This window comes from Neopsephotus bourkii, unplaced genomic scaffold (assembly GCF_033783945.1).
Source record: "Neopsephotus bourkii isolate Nb327-2 ecotype Australia unplaced genomic scaffold, CSIRO-AGI_Nbou_v1 NB_593, whole genome shotgun sequence".
Classification (NCBI taxonomy): domain Eukaryota; kingdom Metazoa; phylum Chordata; class Aves; order Psittaciformes; family Psittacidae; genus Neopsephotus; species Neopsephotus bourkii.
Genome location: NW_026901094.1, coordinates 610,758 through 633,319, shown reverse-complemented (window position 1 = coordinate 633,319; position 22,562 = coordinate 610,758). Strand labels below are relative to the sequence as shown.

The window sequence follows — 22,562 nt, the reverse complement described above, 5'->3', positions numbered from 1 at the left end:
GCCACCAGTGGAAGAGCCGGAGCAGAGGCTGCTGTCGGCTCCTGTTGGAGGAGAGCATCTCCATAGGGATGAGCACTGGGGAGAGCCAGCTCCCATCCTCTAGGAGATCCAAGCTCACAGAAGGCAAAAGGCAGCAGCCAGGCCCCAGCAGGAGCAGCCCCAGCACCAGGGAAGTGCTGATGTGAATCAGCCAAGCCCCTGCACAGCTCCAGCAGCTCCCAAGGGCTGAGTCCAAGTGACCCAGGCGGAGCTGACACCTCCGTAACACAAAGTTAGTCCTGAACCTGTGAAGGGGCAACAACCAAAGAGCAGGAAGTGATGCTGTACAGAGATGGGAGCAAGGAGGTGGCCATGGGCAGAGAGAAACGGCTCTGCTGGAGCCTAAACCCTGCAAAGCTCAATATATGGGAGTGAGAGGCTTGGACACAGCCTGGGTTCCCACAGACCCATGGCACTGGGACACTCCAGTGCCAGATGGCTGAAGAGGATTTGGAGTCCTGGCCTCTTTAGCAGGACAGGCCTCACAGATGAACACAGCCACCAGCATTTCACCAAGGGGGTCCTTTAATTCACTCCCTTCTGCTCATTGAAACCCTTTTGGTTTCTGGTGCCCTTTAAGGCCATGAATCAGAGGCAGACCGAGGCAGCGCTCCCCTTGCCCCAAGGGCCACATTTCTCTCACCAATGATTCCACCAAACACTTGCTCAAAGCCCCTCCCGGGTTCCCCCCATGCCCACAGCCCCACATGTGCTGGTCTGAAGCCTGCAGCCTTCTCACACGGGTGTCCCCTTGGGGAAAGGCAGAGGGGGGGTGCCAGGCCCTTTGCTTGCTTCAGCACCCTCTGTTTTCAGCCACTCCATCTTCTGTTTGTGCTGCTGCACAGCATCAGCTACCCGGGCATCGACCATGGCCTCTGTAAGAACCCCATCCTCTGATGCGTAAGCTGCAGCCTGCAGAGGCAAAGGCAGAGACACACAAGTTAGTGCTGGGACCAGTGATGAGTTCCTAGGATCAGTGAAGAGCTCACACTGGTCCCTCTCTCATCTTCTCCATGCACATTTGTCCCCACCTGACCCAGTACGACATCCAGTCTTGTTCCGAGTCAGTGCTGGTACCCAGTGTCTGGCACATCATTGGAAGATGTTCCTTGATGCACTCAAGTCTGTCTCTGAGCTACTAACAAGCACCTTTCCCTGCCTCTGGAGGTCCTGGGGGACAAGATCTTTGCATTTGGAAGAGACAAGGCCACAGGTTCACGCTGCTGAACGTTGCCAGCATGGGGAGGCTGCAGCCACACTTGGCTTGCTTCAATTTCCTCTCCTGCTTTAAAAGCACTGCACGTATGAAGCCAAGAAGGTAAAGAGCAATAGGTGCATGTGGGGAGCGAGTGACTCCATGCAAGGCAATGGAAAATGCTTAAACACTTACACAGGAGAGGTAACATCAGTGCCAGGGTGAGCACGGGCAATGTGGCACCTCTAAAGCAATGGCTCAGGTGCGCTCACCTTGCTTTCCTGGCTCATTCTGCTAGGAACCAACCCTGCAGCACTCCTGGGCTGTGTCAGCTACCACCCCACACTCACCTACTTGTGGGGCCTTCCCTTTCCTCCCTGCCCCATTCATACCCCAGCTCCTGTCTCTCCAACGCTGTTGCCAAACCAACACTGGGTTGAGAGGCAGCACAAATCCATCACTGCCCCTTGCAGAAAGGGCTGAGAGCTCTCTCCATCCTCGCCAAGCAGCCACAGCACTGCCGGTGGCAGCTCAGGGGAAACAGGACTGGTGTCATTGCTCTTGAGCTGCAGCACAAGGGTTGTCACCGGTGTGCAGACCCACAGGGCAGGCAGGGCTCAGCCCATGGCCATTCTGCAGATGGCAACACAAGCAGCAGTACCTCCAGGCAAGGGGAGGATGCTTACGCTGTGAGCTGTGCCCATCTCCAAGGTAACACAGCAACTCCAAGCTACACATTGCTAAATCTGGTTCCTCCCTGTGCAAGGGCTCCTGAGAGCTCAGTCCTGTGGTTCCCTCTGCAGCTATGCTAAGGAGGGAGCCTGATGCTCAGCAGGGTGAGATCCCCTCCAGCTTCTCCCACCCATGCTGCCTGCACCAAGCAGCCCCACGCTTCTGTCCACAGCTCCATCACATCCCAGACTGGTGCGGGTTGGAAGGGACCTCAAAGCTCACCCAGCTCCAACCCCTCCCAGGGGCAGGGACCCCTTCCACTGGAGCAGCTCGCTCCAAGCCCCTGTGTCCAACCTGGCCTTGAGCACTGCCAGGGATGGGGCAGCCACAGCTTCTCTGGGCACCCTGTGCCAGCGCCTCAGCACCCTCACAGGGAAGAGCTTCTGCCTAAGAGCTCATCTAAACCACAGATTGGCACAAGCCAACCCTCCTGTGTGCAGGGCATTCCCCAAATCCCAGTTGGGAATATGAACTGGCTTTCACAACAGGCTGAAGTGTGCTTCTAAGGGCTCCATAAATCATTAATGGTGCAAAGCATCAATTACACCAAGCAATGAGGTTTCCTTCAACAGCACCACAGGAGGAAACTACAGTGTGACCATTTTATGCACCAACTGATGCAGACAGAAGACAAGCCCCAGGGTAAGCTCTTGCACTGATCTGCAGCATCACGGTACTGACTAGCCCAGCACAGTGCCTGTTAGATCAGTGCTGCCTCACTGCAGGAGGAATCAACACATCAAGAAAGGAGGAAAGGGTTACCCTGGTTGGTTTCCAGCCCCTGCTTGGTTAAATCACAAGAGTGGCACACAGACCCACAGAGCTGGCAAGCACTGGTTTTCACTGCAAGCAGCATCACATCCTCTGCCTAGATCCTTCCCTTTCTAATCCTTCCTTAAGGCAGAAGTGACAAGTTAAGCTAATGCTCATACTTCAAGTTCAGAGCAAACACTGGCTGCAGGCAAGGAGAGCAGAGAAATAGGTCTGCAAATAGAGAATTCACTTTGCATAAAGGCACTTGTCCTCTGTAGGCAGCAGCGGAGCAGAAGGCATCCTGAATGCAATGAGGCAGTTAGTCCCACAAGCAGCAGAACACTGTTTCCATCACCTGCCTGCTGCCACCAGCGTTCATCACAACACGACCTGCCTGCCCTCACCACAGTACAAGTGGTGGGGGGAAAGGTCCTGTTCAGCTGAAGCATCCTCTCTGACCGACCACCATAACCCACCCAGCTCCCTTTGTGTGTTATTTCTTCTTCAGGGCATGACTGGGCACTTCAAACCAAAGGCATCCAGCCCCCTTTTGTCAATGCATCCCTCCAGCCAGCAGGATTTGGTGGTTTATAATGGAGCGAGTGCTTTCCTGGGTTGTGTTATGTGGGTCCATGGAACAGAGAGGATATCTTCCCTTCCTCCTGCCACTGCATAGCCCATAAATTCCACTGTGGAAACTCCTGCAAAGCTGTGCAGTTCACGCTCTGTTGATTTTCTCAATGACTTTCTATTTATAGAAAGCCTTAGGCCCTCGCTGTCAAGAAAGCAAATGGGAGAAGCAGCTGCCCCTTCTGGGAGTAGCTGCACACAGAGAGAAATGGTTCTGAGCTTCATTTGTATTCAGACCTACACCTTCTGCACGGCCACATTTTAACCCATCTTCTCCAGTGCAACTCTTTATGGTTTATAACTGAATCCAATGATGAAATAAGCTGAAAGCAAAGGGGGAACAGAGGGTTGGAGCAGAGATGAGATGCTCGGTCACTGAGGCTGGACTTGTCATTTCAGCCAGGAGCCATGGTTTGGTTTAACTTGGCCAAACTAACCTGTATTGTTTGAACCACATCTATAATGAAACCAGCCTGCTCCAACCCCTCACTTACTTGTGCTGCCCTTCAGCTCAGCTCACTGCAGGAACATGGAATTCTATCCATAGCTTGCTCAGGCAGGTGAATTAAGTATAAGCAAGGTTCAAGGAGCAAAAAGGCATCCAAGTCCGTGGCACAAGAGGCAAAGCCTGGCAGGAAACTCACCTCTGTCATTAACACTGGGCCATAAAACTCCTGGGGATTCTCTGCAAGTGTTGCCAAAACAGTTTTCCAGAGATTACAGCTTGGAACAGGGAAAAGTTGCTTTCCTGGTGTTTTATCTAAGGTGTATCAATGGGTGTAAGGGCAAGGTGCAGAACTAGGAAGTCTGCACATGACTATGAACAGATCTGAAGGGACTGTTTAAGTGTGTAAATACATCTAATCCATGCTGTATTCATAAAGGATTAGATGTGGGGAATGGAAAAGCACAAGGACAAAAGGGAATGCTCGGTCTTCCACAGAAGGGATTAAAACGGATTTCCAGCACACAGACTGAGCTCTGCCAGGCAGTGATGTTCTCCCCAGCACTGGAGGTTACACCCTCTGCTTTCCTGCTCCTTCTGTTTCTGGTTGGTAAATCCAGGGCAAACAGAGCCAGACGGAGCCAACAGTGAACTGAACTTCATGCTAATGACAAGCCATTGATTTCAAACCCAGCTCAGAGTGGACTTAAGCCTCTGAAAGCTGCAGCTATTGCTCAGGCTTCTACTTTAACTGAGATGTTCTTGTTAAGAGCATTATTGGCAGAGCACTCAAACACCTTCGTGGGAAAGGACGTGAGGCCATGGGACAGCAGAGTGGCCTTATGCTGCCATTCCAGGTTACTCTGAGCCGTGGTGGCTTCTCCTCCTGCTGTTTCAGCACTTTGCTTTTCCCCACATCACCTCTGAGGTTCAGCTCAGGCCGTAAGAGATGACCCCATGCAGGCTAAGCAGAGCTGATGAGGATCCTAGCAGCAAAAGTCTCCATCAAGCCCATGATAAACACCTTCCTGAGCTCCCTGTCTGCTTCCAGCAATCCCACAGATTCAGGAATGGAAGCAGGAGTAGCAATGCAGATTCCCCACCGCCTTCCCCACTACTACCTGTGCCTCATGGGTGCTTTGATTAGCTTTCATCTCACAGAGGTTTAGGGCTAAAACTGCAAGCAACAAGGCTCCAGGCAGCTTGAGGCAGGGGGACAGACACCACCGATGAAGCCTGCTGCTCTGCAGTTATGGCTGTGACACAGTGTTCCTGACACTGGCTGAAGTGCTGGTCCAAGATGTGTCTACAGAGGTACAATGCACACAGACAGCAGCACTGCAAATGCTGTTGGAAGAATAAACTAATGAAGCAAGCACACATTCAAAGCTGAGGGGAGGTGAGTGACAGGCATGTTGCAATTAAGCCTACACTTGGAGGATGAGCTCCAAGTCATGCCAGGCCACTGTGCAAACTGTGAATGCTCCAGCATTCCCAGCCCGTGGTTTTCTTTAGGGCTTTGTGCCGTGATCTTCCCCAGAATGGGTCACTTGAATTCATTTATTAAGCAGAGACCTCAGGCACATTGCACTGCAGCAGCTGTTGTGATGAGCCTACCTAGAACAGTGCTGGAAGCTTGAATATCTCTAGACATAGGTGTTTCAAGTCTAAAGCACACTGGGCTCACAACATCTGCTGCTTACCAGCTCTGCAAGGGGCTAAGATCAGAATCAGACTGTTAAAGAGATACCATGTTTTTCCCTGCCCTTCATCTCCTCATCTTCCACATCATCTCTAACTCTTCCTGTGTTGTTAGCTTGAGACAATGCTTTGGGTGGAGAGAGGAGGGGGAAAAAGAAACTGCAAGCAGGGAACTGAGTAGGAAGTCCTGATGTTCGTCTTAACTGGAGCCACAGAAAAGGCTCCCTAAATCCTCAGGTTAAGCCCTTTTGTAGCTTCCCTAGCTCTGCACACAAGGTGGACCAAACTGTAGCTTACAAACGGATTACAATGCAAGTGTGCCCTCGTAAAGGTGCTGCTCACATCCGGTTATTGCCCACATCAGCCACCTTTGGCATGCAGCATCTTGAATCAAAAGTTTAAAAGGAGCTTAAAAGACCACTAACTCAAGAGTTAACAGTCCTGTCTGCAGGATGTAACCACTTAGAGCTGCTGCATCCAGCTGAGGGAAGGCTGATAAGCATTTTCTTGTGCCAGTTACGCTGGTTCATAGAGCCCCTACCTCCCCTGATCCACCCCTCCGATGTGCCAACCCAGCAGTGCAGCTCTGCAGTTAATGTCTTCCCAAGCTATTTTTAACTCTGATCAGCCCCCTGACCCAGTTCATACTCCAGCCATACAAAGAGGTGTACCAGTGCAATGAAAGCATAGCAGGAATATGAGGCAGGACTGACGCTGGCAGAAACGCTTGTCAAACTGCAGCATTAATCCTCCCCTGATCAGAAGGATCACTGCATCAGCTACAAAGCTACTCGTAACAAGCTGTTAGTGCTGATCCAGACACAAAACACCAACCTGGGTGATGAGTACTTAAAGAGATCAACCTAGGTTAAGAGTACTTAAAACATATGTGCTTAGAGAGAGGCTCTTAACCACACCTACTGAAGTGCCATTCCCTTAATGCTTTACATAGGCAAAACCAAAAGCCATTGTTAACAAGTCTTGCTATAGGTTAAAGGCAGTGAGATAAAGATGTTCTAGTATCCTAATGCTGACATTCCTATGGGCAACAACATTGGGCTTCTCTTCTACTGAGCTTCTTGGGCTGGAACATGAGTAACGGCCAGCATGATTCAGCCAAACCCATTCCTAACTCACTTGCTCCACTTAAATTCCATAAGGGATTTCCCATTAGTGCTGATAAAAACTGCTCCTCTTTATGAGATGAGGAATTATGCTGATATTCTGATCCCCACCTCAGAGCAAGCAGCATCCTAGTACCACACTATGGACATAACAAAACTTCCAAAGTGAGACAAGGTCACTCAAACCTTTGAGGAAGGGAATAAGAACCAAGAAGCCCTGTGATAAAAGCCCTGCTTACCTGCCATGCCACAGCAAGCTGAGAGATCTCTCGGCCAGACATGCCCTCTGTCAACCTGGCAATCTCTGAGCACTTCTTCCCATAGTCAAACTGGGCCAGTTTCAAACGTCTAGAAAGCAGAACAAGGACTGGTTTACACGACAGGACAGGAGGGTGAGGGAGTCAGGAGTAGGCTTGTAAAGACCAACACTTACAATGAAATCAGAGATCAGATTGGATCAATCTCTGCAGAAAGATCCAGTCTGAGCAGAGAAGCTGCTCTCCTGGGCCCAGAAAGCCCAATTCAGTGGCACAAAGAAATGTGCATACCTGGTTTAAGACCGAAAAGTACAACACTGCACAGCAAGAAGGAAATGAGTCACTGTCTGATTTGTCTCTGTTAAGCCAAGCAAGGACAAGTACTTGGATATGTGGAGTTCCAAGTGTTCCTACTTGCATCATTGCCTCCAGTACAGTAACTGGTCTCCTAAATTTTAGGGGCACAATAAACCATGGCATGCAATTCAAGGATGGCATCACATCCTGTTACAGGATAGCCAGAGGCATCTCTCCAAATGTACAAAGTGGGTTTACAGATGATGTGGCAGAGCACACAGAAAAGGAGATGAAGAAAAACCATAAGAGAAAGAGAACCCTATGTGGTGGGAGAGCTGTGCAGGGGGCATACTCACTGTTTGCCCTCTGTGGCTGGCTTCAAGACATGCTGATCAAAATACATCCTCACAAGCCGCTCCCTCTCTTCTAACTGGGGCAGATCGAAGTTCACCATCTCATCTATGCGGTCGTTGATGGCCCAGTCAAACTGCTCAGGCTGGTTGCTTGCTAAAACAAGCATAAACCTGGAAGCAAGAAATGAGGGAAAGACTGAAACCCCATACAAATAAAATCCATGAACCAGCCTGAACACTGGGAACTGCCATGGCTAGTACCAGTGACATTTCATCACCCAAAGACTCCTTAGAAACAGCTTTGTAACAGCATTGCAAGCGACATGCAGTGCTGTTTCAGTTTAGAACTGAGGTTTAACTCGGTACTTAGCTTTCCATCATCAGCCTTCCCCAGTCTGCCATAAAAGCCTGATTTATCACTTTACCTCAAGTTAGGAATACCACAAACATGTATCAAGAGTCCCTTCCAGAGACATCTGAAACCTTGGAACAAGGCAGGACAATACGGAGAACGTTCTCTGGCACATACGTAACTCCAGTTTAGATCCCAGTTTGGGGAACTGACATCAAGCTGCTAACTGCACAGCACCCTGGAATCACGAGGGGCTGTCTTAGTCCTGCTCTGAAGGTATGAACGGCTGCCAAACAGAGCCAACAGCACTACTGAAGCCTCAGCCAGCAAAACGAGCTGTGGAGCATTGAAGGGACTCATCCTGGACTAAGAACAAGGGGAATGTACCACTGCTGGGTCTGTGCATGGGAAGGTAAATTTGACTTGTTTCCTTCAAGCCAGACTGAAAACACATTCCTGCTACCTAATGTGTGCAGAAAGACGCATTCACAGTGGGTACCATGAAACAAAGGTGGTTTGTTTTACCAAGCTTTGCTCCATGGTTCAGATATGCCAGCTTCCAGCTCCTGCTCTCTCCTGCTGCATTTTGAAGCCAGAAACCCTCCCTTTTGCTTTTTACTGCTGCTACTTCCCCGTGCCATCCTACTTTAATGCTTTAATTGATGTTACCAGCTTAACAGTGCATCAGAATTTGAAATGGGCTTTTAACCACACTATTGGAATATTGACATTCTTGCAGCCTATTTAAATCCCAGTCTACAGGGGGCTGTGTTCTTTGCTGTCATTTCTGAAGAGAACTTTGCCAGCCCAAGAGCCACTCAGGCATGAAACTAATCCTTTTCTACCAACAAGGGTTTTCTCCAAGCCCCTGCAGAAACAGAGCTTGGATCAAGGACTGATACACAACCTGGCATGCAGGCCTTGAACACTGCCATCATGAACATGATACAGTCAGCAATCAATCCAGCAAGATGCACAAAATTCTTTGGGAAGCTGAAGCCAGCAATTCACAACACTTGACAATTCACTGGTGAAGTAACTGCTCCTCAGGGTCTCACCAAACCAGCTAGATTTACATGCATGATTAGACTTATTCAAACGAGCTCCCATTCATGGGTATAGGAATCCTTACTGCCCAAAGCAGCAATAAGGCTATTCAGAAGTTAAACAGCAGAGCATGACTCACAGGGACATCTTCAGCCTCCTAGGATGGCTCACAGCTGAAATTAGAGTCGAATTCAACATCTGACAAAATGAGAGCCCAACTGAGTGAAGGCATTGCACCCACCAGCACCAAGCAAGCATGCCCACAGCTCTCCTAAAGCAATTTAACATGAGGGCAAAGAACTGTCCCCCTCACCACCCCTGCCAGTCACTGCCCTGCAGCATGATTATAAACTGGGTCAAAACCATCACTAGATCCACAGCAACCAGACATCACAAGTGTGAAATAGGCAATTTCCTAGAAAAAGGGAACTATCTAAAGCTAAAACATGCATGTTATTCTTAAAAGGGCTGCAGCTCCATCTTAGCATCTTCATCACCTTTTGCAGGTACAGGGTAAAAGACTGAGGAGCTCAGGATATCTGGTTATCACCTTGGAAAAGTGGATTTCTATCTTAAGCAGCAGTATGTATTTATTATAGTTATTCTTGCAGACAGCAAGTACAACATTGTTTAATAATTATACTCAACTCAGCATTTACAGAGCAATTCCAGATCTCATTCCAGAAGAGCTTTGCTATTCTCCCAAAGGGAAAACCAAGGATCTTCCAAGGTTGTTGCAGGCTCAACAATTTGTTTCCTAGCAATCTATACCTGTTTTGGACAGGCAGATCTTCCAAGGCATCTCAGTGGGACAGAGGAGGGTACAGAGAAGCTATGCACAAGCAACTACCAGTTATAGCTGCAGTGGTTTTAACAAGTCCCCACACATGTATACATCTGTCAAGCCAGCCCTGCAGTCATCTGTGTTTAGCAAATCTATTAACAGCCATGAGGGAGCCAGCTCTGGGATTCCTACCTTTATGTGCAACGCTGCACACAGACATTCCAAGCAGACAGCTCAGGCAAAAGAAATGGAACCAGATTTAAACTCGCTCGTCTCAAGGTCTGAAACCCACCCTCAGCATGCAAACATGGACAGGAACAGCAGCTCAAACAAGCACCAGCTGAAGCGTTTTGGAAGACAAGGCGAAACATGGAGCATCAACCCTGCATTGCTTTTGTGACATTGATTTTCATGGGCCCAACACTGTTCCCCTTTGTTCTACTGAAAAGGGATATTCTATGAAGATCTTTTCAAGTCCTTAGTAGCCCAGATCATGTTTCCAACCTTTATTTGCATACCACAGACCCTTTACAGACTTCCCTCGATTCAGAGAAACATCAACCACTGTAGGGGCTGACACGGGATACTTACTTGTTGCTGTGCTGCCCTGTTCTGTGCAGGAATGCATTTAAAGTTGCTCTGAGATCTTCACTGATTTTCTCCTGCAAAGATGAAATCCCAAGGAAAATCAACTGCTTGGGGACCTAAGACAGGTCACAGCTTTAAGCTTTGTCAATATTGTCAAGCATTTGCATTACAGCAGAACCCAGAAGCACTGTAATACCATAGGGGAAAAAGGATCAATTTATACACCCAGGAGAAAGGTTATGAATTAAAGCTCCCAGCAGAGACATTAAATATTTACCCACAGTGATTCTCCTAATTTCAAACCCCAGGCTCTAACCATTGGCCCAGGTGCCTTTCCCTGCTAAACACTATTTTAGCTGGGAAGTCCAGTAAGATACTTACAGGAAGATAAGCCACAGCAAAGAATTCACTTACACATTCAAAGTAACCTTCTAGGGACAGCTCTTTAAACAGACCATTGGGGTTCAAACAGCAGGTCCAGATTTAATGTGCAATATAGTGACTGACTTTGAAAACATAAATCACTTGTATAGGGGAAGATGCTACTGTAGCTTTGTTAATGTAGTGAGAAGCAGTTCTGTTCTGAAAACCTCCCCAGGTACATGAGCCCTGCAGGGTACCAGCTTTGCAGAGTGAACAACCATCTCTTGTTGTCAAGATACACCACCTCTTTCCTACTGCCCAGCCACCTGCAAACCTCCAAAAAGATTATGTCACCCATCCTTTGCAGGGAGGAATTCTCAAGTCAGTCTTGAGATGCTCATTCCATTCAGCTGAAAGATGCTAATGTCTTGTCTCTGCATCACTTCACTGGATGAGTAGTAAGGCACCTGCCAGTTTTAATCTTGTGCCTCTTGAAGCTAGCTGATCATGTTAAGCACAAAGGCTGTTGGCTGACTAACTCTGCAGCATGGACAACTAATAGACAGAGAAAGCACTTACCGTTGCCCTCTTCCGCAGAAAGGCATCTGCTTCATCCACAAACAGCAAGAGGCTGTAAAAGAAAAGCACTACACAGTAATAGGAGACAGGTAAGTGAGGCTCAAATGGCTCAAGAATTCTCTTGTACCACTACCAGGCACCCAGAGCTGTGACCAAATGTCAGCCCAAAGGATCCCACAAGCAAGTTCATTTCCTAAGGCAGCATTTGTCAGCTAAGCTACAGCAAGTCTCCCATTGCATGCACTTAGCCCATCCCAACAGTTAAGAGAGAAGTATTAGCTTAAGACACCTCTGGCCATAAAACTGACTCCAGGCCTCTGGAGTTTTGTTTCCTGCTGTTCAGGAAGGGCACACAACCTTAACCTGTTTCAGGGTTTTAAATATAGATGGGACTGTTCACAGACATGGTTTGGCAATGGGCTCATGTCTAACAGTGCTGGCATGCTGCTGCCAACTTGGAGTGGATCTTGGAAATACACATCTGCTCCCCAAGAATTAGTGAGGGCTTATTTTAGCATTCCCTCCTATTCATAGAGATGTGTGCAAGGGCAACAAGACCGCAAGCAGACAAGAAATCTTGGTGACAACAGCATCTTCCTGCCATTATTCTTCCCTATACCATCCTGAAAGCCTCAAATCCTCCCCTGCGATTTGGTGGGGCTTTTCCCTTCCAAACCACACCAGCAATAAGGTGATGGCTTTACTACTGTGGAGAAGTGAATTAATAAAGTCAATGAATAATTCACACAAATAAATTCACTTCTAACCCAGGGGTTGTGCTTTTCCCAAAGGACAAAGCACAGGAAGATGTTTATCAATAACAGAAGCAAGCTGCTCATAAAGCTGTCACAATTTGTATTACCTTCTTGCCTAGCTTCAAAACCAGCTTTCTGTCAAGGCATTTCAGGGACTATTAACATCTTTTGCTCAACTCTAGCTTGTCTGATAATATAATCAGTGGCAGTCTGTGCAGAGAAGTGTCTGCTATCACAAGGGCTTTCAGCTAATAAAGCCAACACTACTAATAGCTAACACTGCTGGATATCCAGGATAAAACCTGCTTCAATACCCCAATGTTACTGGAAGTTAGAATGCTGATGTATATAGATACATGTAATCTTTGATCATGACTTCCATGAGATGGCTATCTAAGTGTATGAAATTCAAATGCACAGAATATCAGGACAGAGAATAAATTCAGACCCAGACAGTGCTGTGAAAGAGAATTCTTGAGTGGAAACATGCAGTTGGGTATCCTCCCATCAATTCCTACTTCTTTTTCTAAGCTCACCTAAAGTTCTTACCCCTTTCCTTCTACAGCTCCTCAGGGCTGGAGAAACTTAAAACTCTCAGGGCATTTACTCTGCCTATTTCTGGGGATTTTAAAGGTGAAATAGAAACGCTTTGATGATGAATGCAGCGAAGATTAAAACAGACACTGAAAGATAATGTCCATCTAAAGCAATCAGAGAACATATAAATCACCCATTAGCCACATTCAGAGAAAACCTCGGATGAAAACAGCACAAAACCCCAAAGTGACACCCACTGCAAGTTCTCTATTGCATTTTAATATCCTGGCTGGACAAGCAACTCCTTGGGTACCTCTGCACTGCAAAAATCCATTTACACTAGTGTGAACAGATTAACTACGTACTCTTAGAAAACAAAGGAGTCAAGATTAGCCTCAATGAATGCTCTTCTGCAGATGAAAGTTTGCTTTAAAAGCTGAATAATCACAGCAGCTTGTGACTTTTACACCTACCTAACACCTTGAGGGTCTGTCTCCCCCTTACCTTCTTATTTCTTATAATTCACTACTTCTGCTTAAGACTCAAAAGTAAACCAAAAGCAAGATCCAGACACTATCAGAGTCTAAAATCTGAGCAATTGCAAGAGGGAACATAATACACAGAGAGCATAAACACTTGGTTGCACCTCCATTCATGCTAAGTCTTCTAACTGCAGTCAGAAAACTAATCACCACGAAAGCAATGTGTCCCAGCCTTTAAAAGGGCAATATCTGCACATGCCTCCTGAGATCAGCAGAATTAAGCTATGACTGAAAACCTTCCAGTCTTTTAAACATTACCAGGCAGCAAGAACTCACTCATTCTAGGAAAAGTAGGAGATATGATGCCTGGTTAGCATTGTATGATACACCTCATCTGTGCAGGAGCATCATACAGTAACAGAGATTAGGCACCTGAAAGACATCATTGCAGCGAGTCTCTGAGCAAGAAACCACATTCAGGGTTCAGAGGAACCTCTACTTACCCTCTCCTACTGGTGTTTGCCCAGTCGAAGAGTTTATGCATGGCAGTAACTCCTTCCCGCCCCATGGGGGCAACATCGCCACCCGTCATGATGGCATAATCCATGCCCGAGTGCACGGCTAATTTCTGGGAAGAAACAAAACCAGGGAATTGAGCGCTCCAAGATGAGGATAGAAAGAGAAATAGATTCTTCCTATCAGCGTGTTTCCTTGCAGAGGGTAAGTATGCTCTTAGAGAATGCTAATTTAGTCACCTAAAGGCTCAGAAGTGGAAGATTTAGCGTTGCTCTGAATGGGAATGAACGATGGAAGTTTAGGCTTGTGGAAATGCATGAAATTTTAACGCTCTCAGCAGTGCTTAAACCTTCATCTTTGTGGATTGTTCATTCCTTCCACTGTTTTCCTCACGGTCTAGTGTATAACAGGATTCTATCCTCCACAAGACACTTCACTAACACGACTCAAAATGCTATTTGCTTAAAAAGAAGTTAAAAGCCTGGAGTTAAGTGGTCAGTGAACCAGCGAGCATTCAGACAAAAACCAGACTTTTCCCTTTGTGTTTTAAGCCTTGTTTAGACAAGAGCACAAAATTAACAGAGGTGGGAATGAGCCTGCAGGCTGGTGTTGGGATTTCACAAGTGGCAGTTGCCAAGTGCCTTTCCCAGATGGAAGGGCTCTTCTGCCCACGCTTTGCACTAGAATCCAAGAGACTGCACGAAGTTAGAGCTGATGCCCTTTCCTCCTTTCCCAACAAAGGGACACAGTGTTAATGCAATACTACAGCAAAAGACTTCAGACTAGAGCGGGTGATTAGACCATGATGTTTTCAGAGCCTCCTGCAACATGCAGGTTGTCAGAACCTTGGCAGGGTTTTACCTTGGCAAAGAGCGTCTTCCCAGTGCCAGGGGGACCATACATAAGAATATTCCTGTATAGGCTTTTGTTCTTTTTTGTATTTCTTGTTGCTATGGCAATGTCTCTCACACGTGCTTCTAACTGCGGCTGCAAGAAAAGAGTTAAACTTAACAAATAGAAAGTACCCAGAGATGTGCATCTATCAGCTTCACAGATCAGTACCAGTGAGAAGCAGGCAGCACTTCCACAGTCTCAAGCTTTAAGCCTTAACTTCAGCTGCTTATTACTTCAGACCAGGGCCATTTCCTGTTCTGGGTCAGGATTTACCCAAAGTTCTGTCCACTTGGCTACAATTCCTTCATAAGAAGCAGCAGCAGTGCAGGAAGCAGCGCAGTAACTACTACCAGAAATGGTAACACCTAAATATTCACTTCCTATTGGATGCCCTAGGAGGGATATGTCAAAACATAAGTAACTATTTGCAGTACTAATTCTTTTTTAAGTCACAAACATGTTCATACTTATTACTGCATTTGTAAAGATATTGCAGAAATCTATTTCTGCAGAAGCATCTTCTTTCAGCAGCTTCAAGCAGCACTTATAGCCAGGATATCCAGGAATCCAATTCAGAAGCAGCCCTCTTTAGCACGTGAAGAACCATTCACAAGATGGGCAAATGCACCTGCTTCTTGGCTTTTTGGCTTACAAGTAGATCTAGGTTCAGTAATCCTAGATCATCTGAGACAAGAGGAATTCTGTATATTAACATGCTGACTACAGAGAAAAACTGCAGCACAGCAATGACTGAACTAAGGCTTCCAGCTGCTTTCCGCAGAGGATAAAAGGTTAACAGCGTGCTTAATGCATGTCACACTGAACACAGGAGTTTATTTATAGTCTCAGTGCCCCAAGGGTGCTATGACTCCAGAATTACTGGAATTACAGCTTTTGAACTGAGAGTGAGGAAACAGCCGTTCTTATTTGGATTCTGAAGACATCCTTCCCAGAGCAAGACAGCAAAACAGAGTACTCACACTGAGAACAACTCCTTCAAGGGCATCCTGAGCCTTGCTGGTGAGACGTTTACCCACCTAGAGAGGACAAATTCAATTACTGACATATAGGAATCAACCACAGATTTGACAACTCACCTGGACATGAAGGTCATATGAAATTGCAACGAGCTCAGCCCACCTAGGCTCTAATTCACAGACCCACCAACAGCTCCCTGCCTGACACAAAGAGCTGCTGAAGGAGCTGTGCATCCTCATAGCTGAGTGCAACACAAAGCCAAAGCTAAACCTTACCGTGAGGGGATGCTTCAGTGCCTCCAGCACAGTAATGCGTGAGGTTTCTCTCACCAGGGAGGGTTTGCCCAAACGTGCTTCTATGTATCGCCCTGCTACTGCTGTGGCATTCTTGGCAGAGTAAACCCCCACTGCCAGCAGGGTTAGGCCAGCCACCTGCAGAGAAAGGGGGAAGGAAGGAAGGAAGGAAGCTCAGTTGTGTGTAGCATGGCCTATGGTAGGGAATTAAGATTCAGGACAGATGCTGACCAGTCGGGGTTCATTTCTGTTGAGGCGTTTTATCCCTGTTCAGACAGTCAAGGTCTCACAGTCCCTATTCATAAAGCATCTAGTGTTCTTGCAGTGTGAAAGGCAGAGGAAGCACAATAATGCATAGAGTCATGTGCCCAGGAGTATGTACTCCCTAATCAAATGTGTGTGGCTTTGCAGACATTTAACTGAGTATATATATAGTCTATAAATAACCACCAGGGTTTGCTACAAGCCAAAGGTATAAAGCTCCTATGAGAAAACACTATCTCCCATCATGCTGAAGCTTTAGCTTCCAGTGTTACAAACAAAAGAGACAAAAGAGCAAGCTCCAGCAGCGGCTTTTAAAGTAAGCAGACTTCTACAAGTGCAGATCAAGGTCAAACGCCTCAAGGACAACAAAGATGGTGTTGTTCAATAAGCCGTGAGACACCATCTGTTCAGTTTCACTCTGCTTAAATGTGTGACATGACCTCTGTTTTGGGTGGAAACATGAGCAGTTCAGAACTGTGAGCTCCAAGATACAAAGAATATGATCACCTGATTCATCTCAGTTTACACACACTTTAGAATACAAAAGAGACTCCACCTCTTTAGCAGCCTCCCTCTAAGAACAAGGTACCATGACAATGATCCCATGCACTCTTACACAGTCTGCTTTAGCAGCATCCAGTACTAAGCAGTTAAAGGTTGATCCACCAGATCCATCCAAGCAGAGATTAAGTATTTCAGCCTTTTGGACTTCACTGACATTCATGTTACAAGATACAGGTTTAAGACTGTACCAAAAGAGGAAAACTACTTGCCTTTCACACTCAGACCCACCCACTTACTATGCCAACTCCAAAATTCAGCCTGCTAACAGTGCCTATCTGTTTATCATGAAGTATCTGGCAAAGGGATGAATTTCTGACTAAAAAGAACCCCAAGAAACCCCAAAAGCTTTAGGCAGAACCTTTGTGGGCAAAGAGGCAGGAAAAGAGCAGCCCTTGCAGCAGGCAGGAATGGCTGAAAAGCCAGGGCTAGTTTAGAGGAACCCTAAAATAGCTGGCTAATTCTTATCTTACAGTCATTTATCAAAGCAACAGAAAGCAGAAGCTCCAGCTGTGCTATCTCCTTTCCAAAAATACACCTGCTTTTTAAGCTAAATGTCCCAAATTCACAAGACAAGAGCTTGTCAGATGCAAAAATGACCATAATGCAGGAAACTGCTATCTGGGTCAAGAGAATATGCAGGTAAAAGCACCAAGCACTGATGTGCAAAAGGCCCGGAGGGCTGCAGGCATTCCAGGTACAGCCCACAGATGACAAAAGGATCTGCTAAAAGCACGTCCTGTTCTCCCAGGGCACTCAAGCAAAGTGTTGTTTGCATCAGTCTGTGTGTCTAAAAGCAGAGGGTGGAGCAGATGGTGGTGACTGACTTAAAGCAAAATGTCCATTTTAATAAGCCAGGATACCAAAATGTATTTTCCCTGTGAAGTCTGGGTGGAAGTAGTAAACTAAGAAACAACTTAATGTCCATAAGAAGTCAATGCCACGCTCCTTTGTCCTGTGAAGAGATGTTGGTCCAGCTTTTAATCAACTTATTCAACAGTTCTCTAAATGCTTCAAGCTACATCAAAATCAGATGCAAAGTTGTGAGATGAGCAGCAAAGGGAGCTTGAGATCATGTCCTGAAGTTCCAGAGGTTGGGACTTAGTTTAACATACATTTACAGACAGGCATTCCAGGAAGCTATAGACGTAGGTCACAATCTTACCGTGGCTGTAACTTTATCCCAGTCTGTTACAAAAGCACGGAATCCTTCCCCAAAGAGCATCCCAGCTGTCCTGTGGTAAGCAAGCAGCAAGGCAAGCAGGAGAGAAAGGGATTTCAAACACTGAATTGGAACAACTGACAAGACAACTTTATAATGATCTTCTTCAGAACCAGTCAAAGCTCATTGAGGGCTCAGCTGGGAACTGAAACATGAACAAGGATGGCAAATACATTTATAATTACCTGATGTCTACACCAGAGCTGGGATTAAAGCCAGAAAATCACTTGGCATTAAGATATCAGTTTCTGTCTTTACCACATCATTGGTGCTGAGCTGTAATAAAAGCTATTCACTTCTAAAGCTGCTTCTTTTTTAAATTAAAAGCCTCAGAGGATCTAATGCGAACCAAATACAAACCTAAATGCCCACCCCTTTGGATATAAACTGCTTTATACCTTTATGGCACATGTTCAGAGATTGAAAGAACTCCGAGTTTTCAGAGTCACTGAGTCTCAATCTTAGCAAATAAGGCTTGAAGTAATCTGTTAGAAAAACCGTGTAACATTTACAACACTAAGGGCCTCTTTGGTTCCCATTCAGATGATGGTGTAGCAAGGCAAGTGAAAGACAGTGTTCTCTTGCATTCCTATTCTCTACAAATCCCATCATTCCAAGTACAAGAGCACCCAAGCTAACTTTTGCTGTCCCTCAGAGCTTACAGGAATACAGAGCAAGGTCCCTGCAGGATGGCAGCGATCTGCACAGGCAGCAAGACAACCCCAAGCCCTTCTCTCCTGCTCGCACATACTTGAGGGACTCCAGCACCGTCTGGCGATGCTCAGCAGCCTTGAGGCGGATCTGCTCCCGAATGATGTCTGCGTTCTCCCGCTCGGCCTTGGCCCGGGCTCTCGCCTCTGCCTCCACACGCAGCATCTCGTTCTTGTGCCGCAGCTCCATCTCTCGCTCTACGGTAGCTGTAGAAAGCAAGCAAGGAGAGGAGAGGACAACCTTTTGGGCTGGCTTAATCCCAGGTCAAAGAGAAGCCTTGCTTCACCCTGGCCTCGCAACAGCCAGAGCAGCACACTTCAAGATGCAGTACTGTGTGCAGTTCTGGTGTCCTCAATGTAAAAAGGACATGGAACTGTTGAAACAAGTCCAGAGGAGGCCACGAGGATGATCAGGGGCTGGAGCACCTCCTGTATGAAGATAGGCTGAGAAAGTTGGGGCTGTTCAGCCTGGAGAAGAGAAGGCTGCATGGAGACCCCAGTATCTGAAGGGGGCCTATAGGGATGCTGGGGATGGACTCTTCATTAGGGACTGTAGTGGTAGGACAAGGCGTAATGGGTTAAAACTTAAACTGGGGAAGTTTATATTGGATATAAGGAGGAAATTCTTTCCTGTTAGGGTAGTGAGGCACTGGAATAGGTTGCCCAAGGCCTTGGGTGATATGGTTTAGAGCAAGGTGTCCCGGCCCATGGCAGGGGGGTTGGAACTTGATGATCTTAAGGTTCTTTCCAACCCGAACTATTCTATGATTCTAAGATCTTAATGCCCTCCCTCAAAAGACAGTCAGGCAGTATAGCATTACAGAAGACAGGCAAGGAGTTTTCCCCTCTGTGCTCAGAGGGATCACACATCAGATAGGTGGCCTGCTCCTGATGGCACACTGCAATGCACACTGCATGCTTCAGTTATGGAAGTTCATGACCTGAAAAGTTGCTCAGGGCAAACTTTAGCCAGAGACAAGCTAGACCATAAGGGATAAAGCAACAGAGAGGGGGGGGAAACTCAATGCGAGGCACTGCTGCTGCTCACCAACATCATTTCAGAGAGGAAGGGTGCCATGCTACAGACAAGGAAGGACAACCCTGGGCAAGTAACTACACAGAGCATAACACAGACTGCTTGTAAGGAAGAGAAACAAAGTGGAGTTGCTATAAAACGCCATCCCAAACAGGATTTTGGAAGCTCTGGAACTTCAGGTACACAGATTTGCAAGAGAAACATAAAGACTGACGTGAATGGAGAATGAATGAGAAAACTAAGAATAACCCAGGATATGAGATGAGAACTTCACAGCCAGCACCTCCATCTTCAGCATCACTGCAAGAAATCCTCACTGGGCCACCCAGCTACTTGATACCTTACCATTACTTGTCAGTATGATGTGAACACATAACCCAAGGAGTCAAAGATTGATACACTGAGCAATGTGCCCATCCACTCCGTAAATTGCCATCTTACCTCGCCTCATGGCTTCCTGCTTCTGCACAGATTCTTCCTGCTTCCTCAGATTCTCTTCATTAGCAAGTTGCTGTGGGCAGAGATGCCAGCAAAAGGTGTGTTAAAGTTTAAGAACTCAGTCAAGTAGGTATTTAGATGAGCTTAAGTACTACCAATGTTTCCAAGAAGCTACTAGTGCTCAGGTTGAAGTGCATTCTTCCTCTTCCCATCTCCCAGACTGATACTCTTAATCCCACACTCCTCACTGGCCAGCATGCTAGGGCAGTTCCTGATCACCACTTTGACTTAAGAAAGCTACTCTGCATCCCCAGCTGCGTTGGAGAAGGAAGGTCATACCTGCTGTCGCATCTGCTCATCATAGCGCTGTCTTGCCAACTTGTCCTGGTACTGGGCTCGCTTCAAAACAGAAAGGAGCATTCAGAATATAAAGATCATGCATTTAAGAGAGAATCTAGTCCTGAGGGACACAAACTGAAAAATAATCTCAGGTTTGAATATGAACAGAGCAAAGATTGGGGCAAAACATCCTCAGCCAGCACCACAACTCTTTATGATCAAAAATCAGTATAGTCTGGCATCATTGTCAGATGTCACACACATAAACCCAAAGAAACAAGTGGCCCAGACAAGGAGACTTACTTTACCAGGAACAACATGCTTTTCATATTCTAAAGCACATTACCTAGTCTGGTGATTGCATGTGATAGAACTGTCAATATATGCCGTCTGTCAGATATTTCTGTTTGATTTTTGTGTTCCTCATTAATTTCTCTCATTGATTTTCCACTGCAACTGGCAAATGAACCTACATCACCTAAGCTCAGCTGAAAGCGTTCTAAGGGCCCATGTCCACCAGCAAGGAGGACTCTGTACAAGGGATGATATTCTCTGCTCCAAATACAGAGGGCAGAACAGCTTGTAGGTTATCTCCTCAACAACTGTAAAGCATGGCACATCAGAAGTACATCAGTAATCAAGTTTGCTCTGACTTCAAATGAGGCCCTGTGAACCATAAGAGTTCAAGAGGTAACTCATGAACAAAGCAGATGCCTGTGAAGCCTGTTCCTGAGCCAGCCCCGTCCAAAGTCCAAACTCTGAAGGGGTAAAAACCAACACGTGCCAAACAGCTTTACCTATCTTCATAAGCTAGAGCATCAACTGGAATCAATCAATCCCCTAATATCCTATGCTCCCAAAGTAGAAAGTCACCATCTGTAAACTGTTAGCATAAAACCTAGCTTATATCTCCCCCACTTCAGTGTTATTGTCACTTCGGTAACTCATGCTAAAACATACCAAAAAGCACCAACATTGCATCATTCAGATTTGCATCACTTCCCCTCTTAAGCTACTTTTTCCAGTCTAAAAGATGAAACTTGGAAGAAGTGAGGATGCAGGCTGCTTAAGACTGAAACCCAACCAACTTAAGAGACATCTCATTGTCCAGGCTTACACATATGCTTAATAAGCCAGTAGTCTTCAACCTTTAACACTGTTAGACACGAATGTATTTAATCACATTCCACAGCACCTCCCTAAAAGTTCAATTAATGCATCGTTGCTTTTTCCATAAAGGAGGAGACAAGCAAGGACTGGCCCTTCCCTCATTCCCTTACTGCTTGATGCTGTTTTGTTTCTTCACTGAGTGTTTTCCTTCTCTCTTCTGCTTGTACCCGTATCTGCTCATTCTTCAGTTGTTCTATGGCAGCTTCATACTCCTGTTAAGGTAAAGAGAGAATCATCACAACAGAGCTCAACAGGTCACCTGATGGAGAAACGCTGGTGACAACTGCACAAGAAGTGCCTGGGGAAGGCTGGCTGCACAATGAATGACAAGTTCCAACGTACCTTAAGCTTTGCTTGCTGTTCCAGCTGCAGGGTCTGCTCTTGCATCTGGGCAAGACTGAGAGCATCTTTGGCATGGCCTGAAATCAACAGCGAGAGGAGATTATTGGCAGTACAAAGGTATTTAATCAAATAAGAAAACACTTGGTCTCATCAACCTTCAGCCCGACCTCTCACATGCTGAGGGTGCCCGATGCACAGCGCAAGAGCCAGGTGTAAACCCTCCCTGCTGACAGACGCTCACATAGACTGGTTTGAGTTGAAAGGACCTCAAAGCTCATCCAGCTCCAACCCCTGCCACGGGCAGGGACACCTCCCATTAGAGCAGCTTGCTCCAAGCCCCCTCCAGCCCGTCCTCAGCACTCCCATGACCCAAAGCCGCGCTGACAAGGTGCCCCATCCCCGCTCTCTCCCTCCCCATGCCCCGGATGAAGCCAAACACGCTGAGGGCCCACGCTCCGCTCCCACACCCGCCAGGCCGCGAGGCGCCACCTCCCACCCTGCGACCGCCCCATGTCCCCTCACGCACGGGACGCATCCAGCTCCCGCGCCGCCTTGGCCGCCCGCTCCAGGCCCGTGGGGTCGAAGTTGCTCCATTTGTCCTTGGGCTGCTGGCGCTCCCCGGCCGCTCCCCCCGTGGTCGCTCCAGCCCCGCCGGGGGGCGGCGGCAGGGACAGGCCGGAACCACCGGGGGCTCCGTCCCCGCCGCCCGCGGGGGCCGCGCCGCGGTTGAGCCCGAACAGCCACGACATGAGGGCGGCCGGCGGCGCGCACACGCGGCAGGGGAGA

The 22,562-nt window shown here is 47.1% G+C and overlaps 1 protein-coding gene across 1 annotated transcript; it reads right to left on the bottom strand.

Annotated features, from left to right (window-relative positions):
• Positions 1 to 635: 635 nt before the first annotated feature.
• LOC133211289 (ATPase family AAA domain-containing protein 3) lies at positions 636 to 22,472 on the bottom strand. Its single transcript, XM_061351508.1, has 16 exons — positions 22,303 to 22,472; positions 21,777 to 21,853; positions 21,545 to 21,646; positions 20,265 to 20,324; positions 19,929 to 19,998; positions 18,493 to 18,658; positions 17,685 to 17,754; positions 15,677 to 15,832; positions 15,404 to 15,460; positions 14,391 to 14,516; positions 13,517 to 13,641; positions 11,240 to 11,291; positions 10,301 to 10,371; positions 7,530 to 7,697; positions 6,859 to 6,967; positions 636 to 951 (listed from the first exon to the last, which is right to left on the bottom strand). Exons 2-16 carry the CDS (start codon positions 21,819 to 21,821, stop codon positions 775 to 777), a joined length of 1,554 nt encoding a protein of 517 aa, XP_061207492.1. The 5' UTR covers positions 21,822 to 21,853; positions 22,303 to 22,472; the 3' UTR covers positions 636 to 774.
• Positions 22,473 to 22,562: the final 90 nt, after the last annotated feature.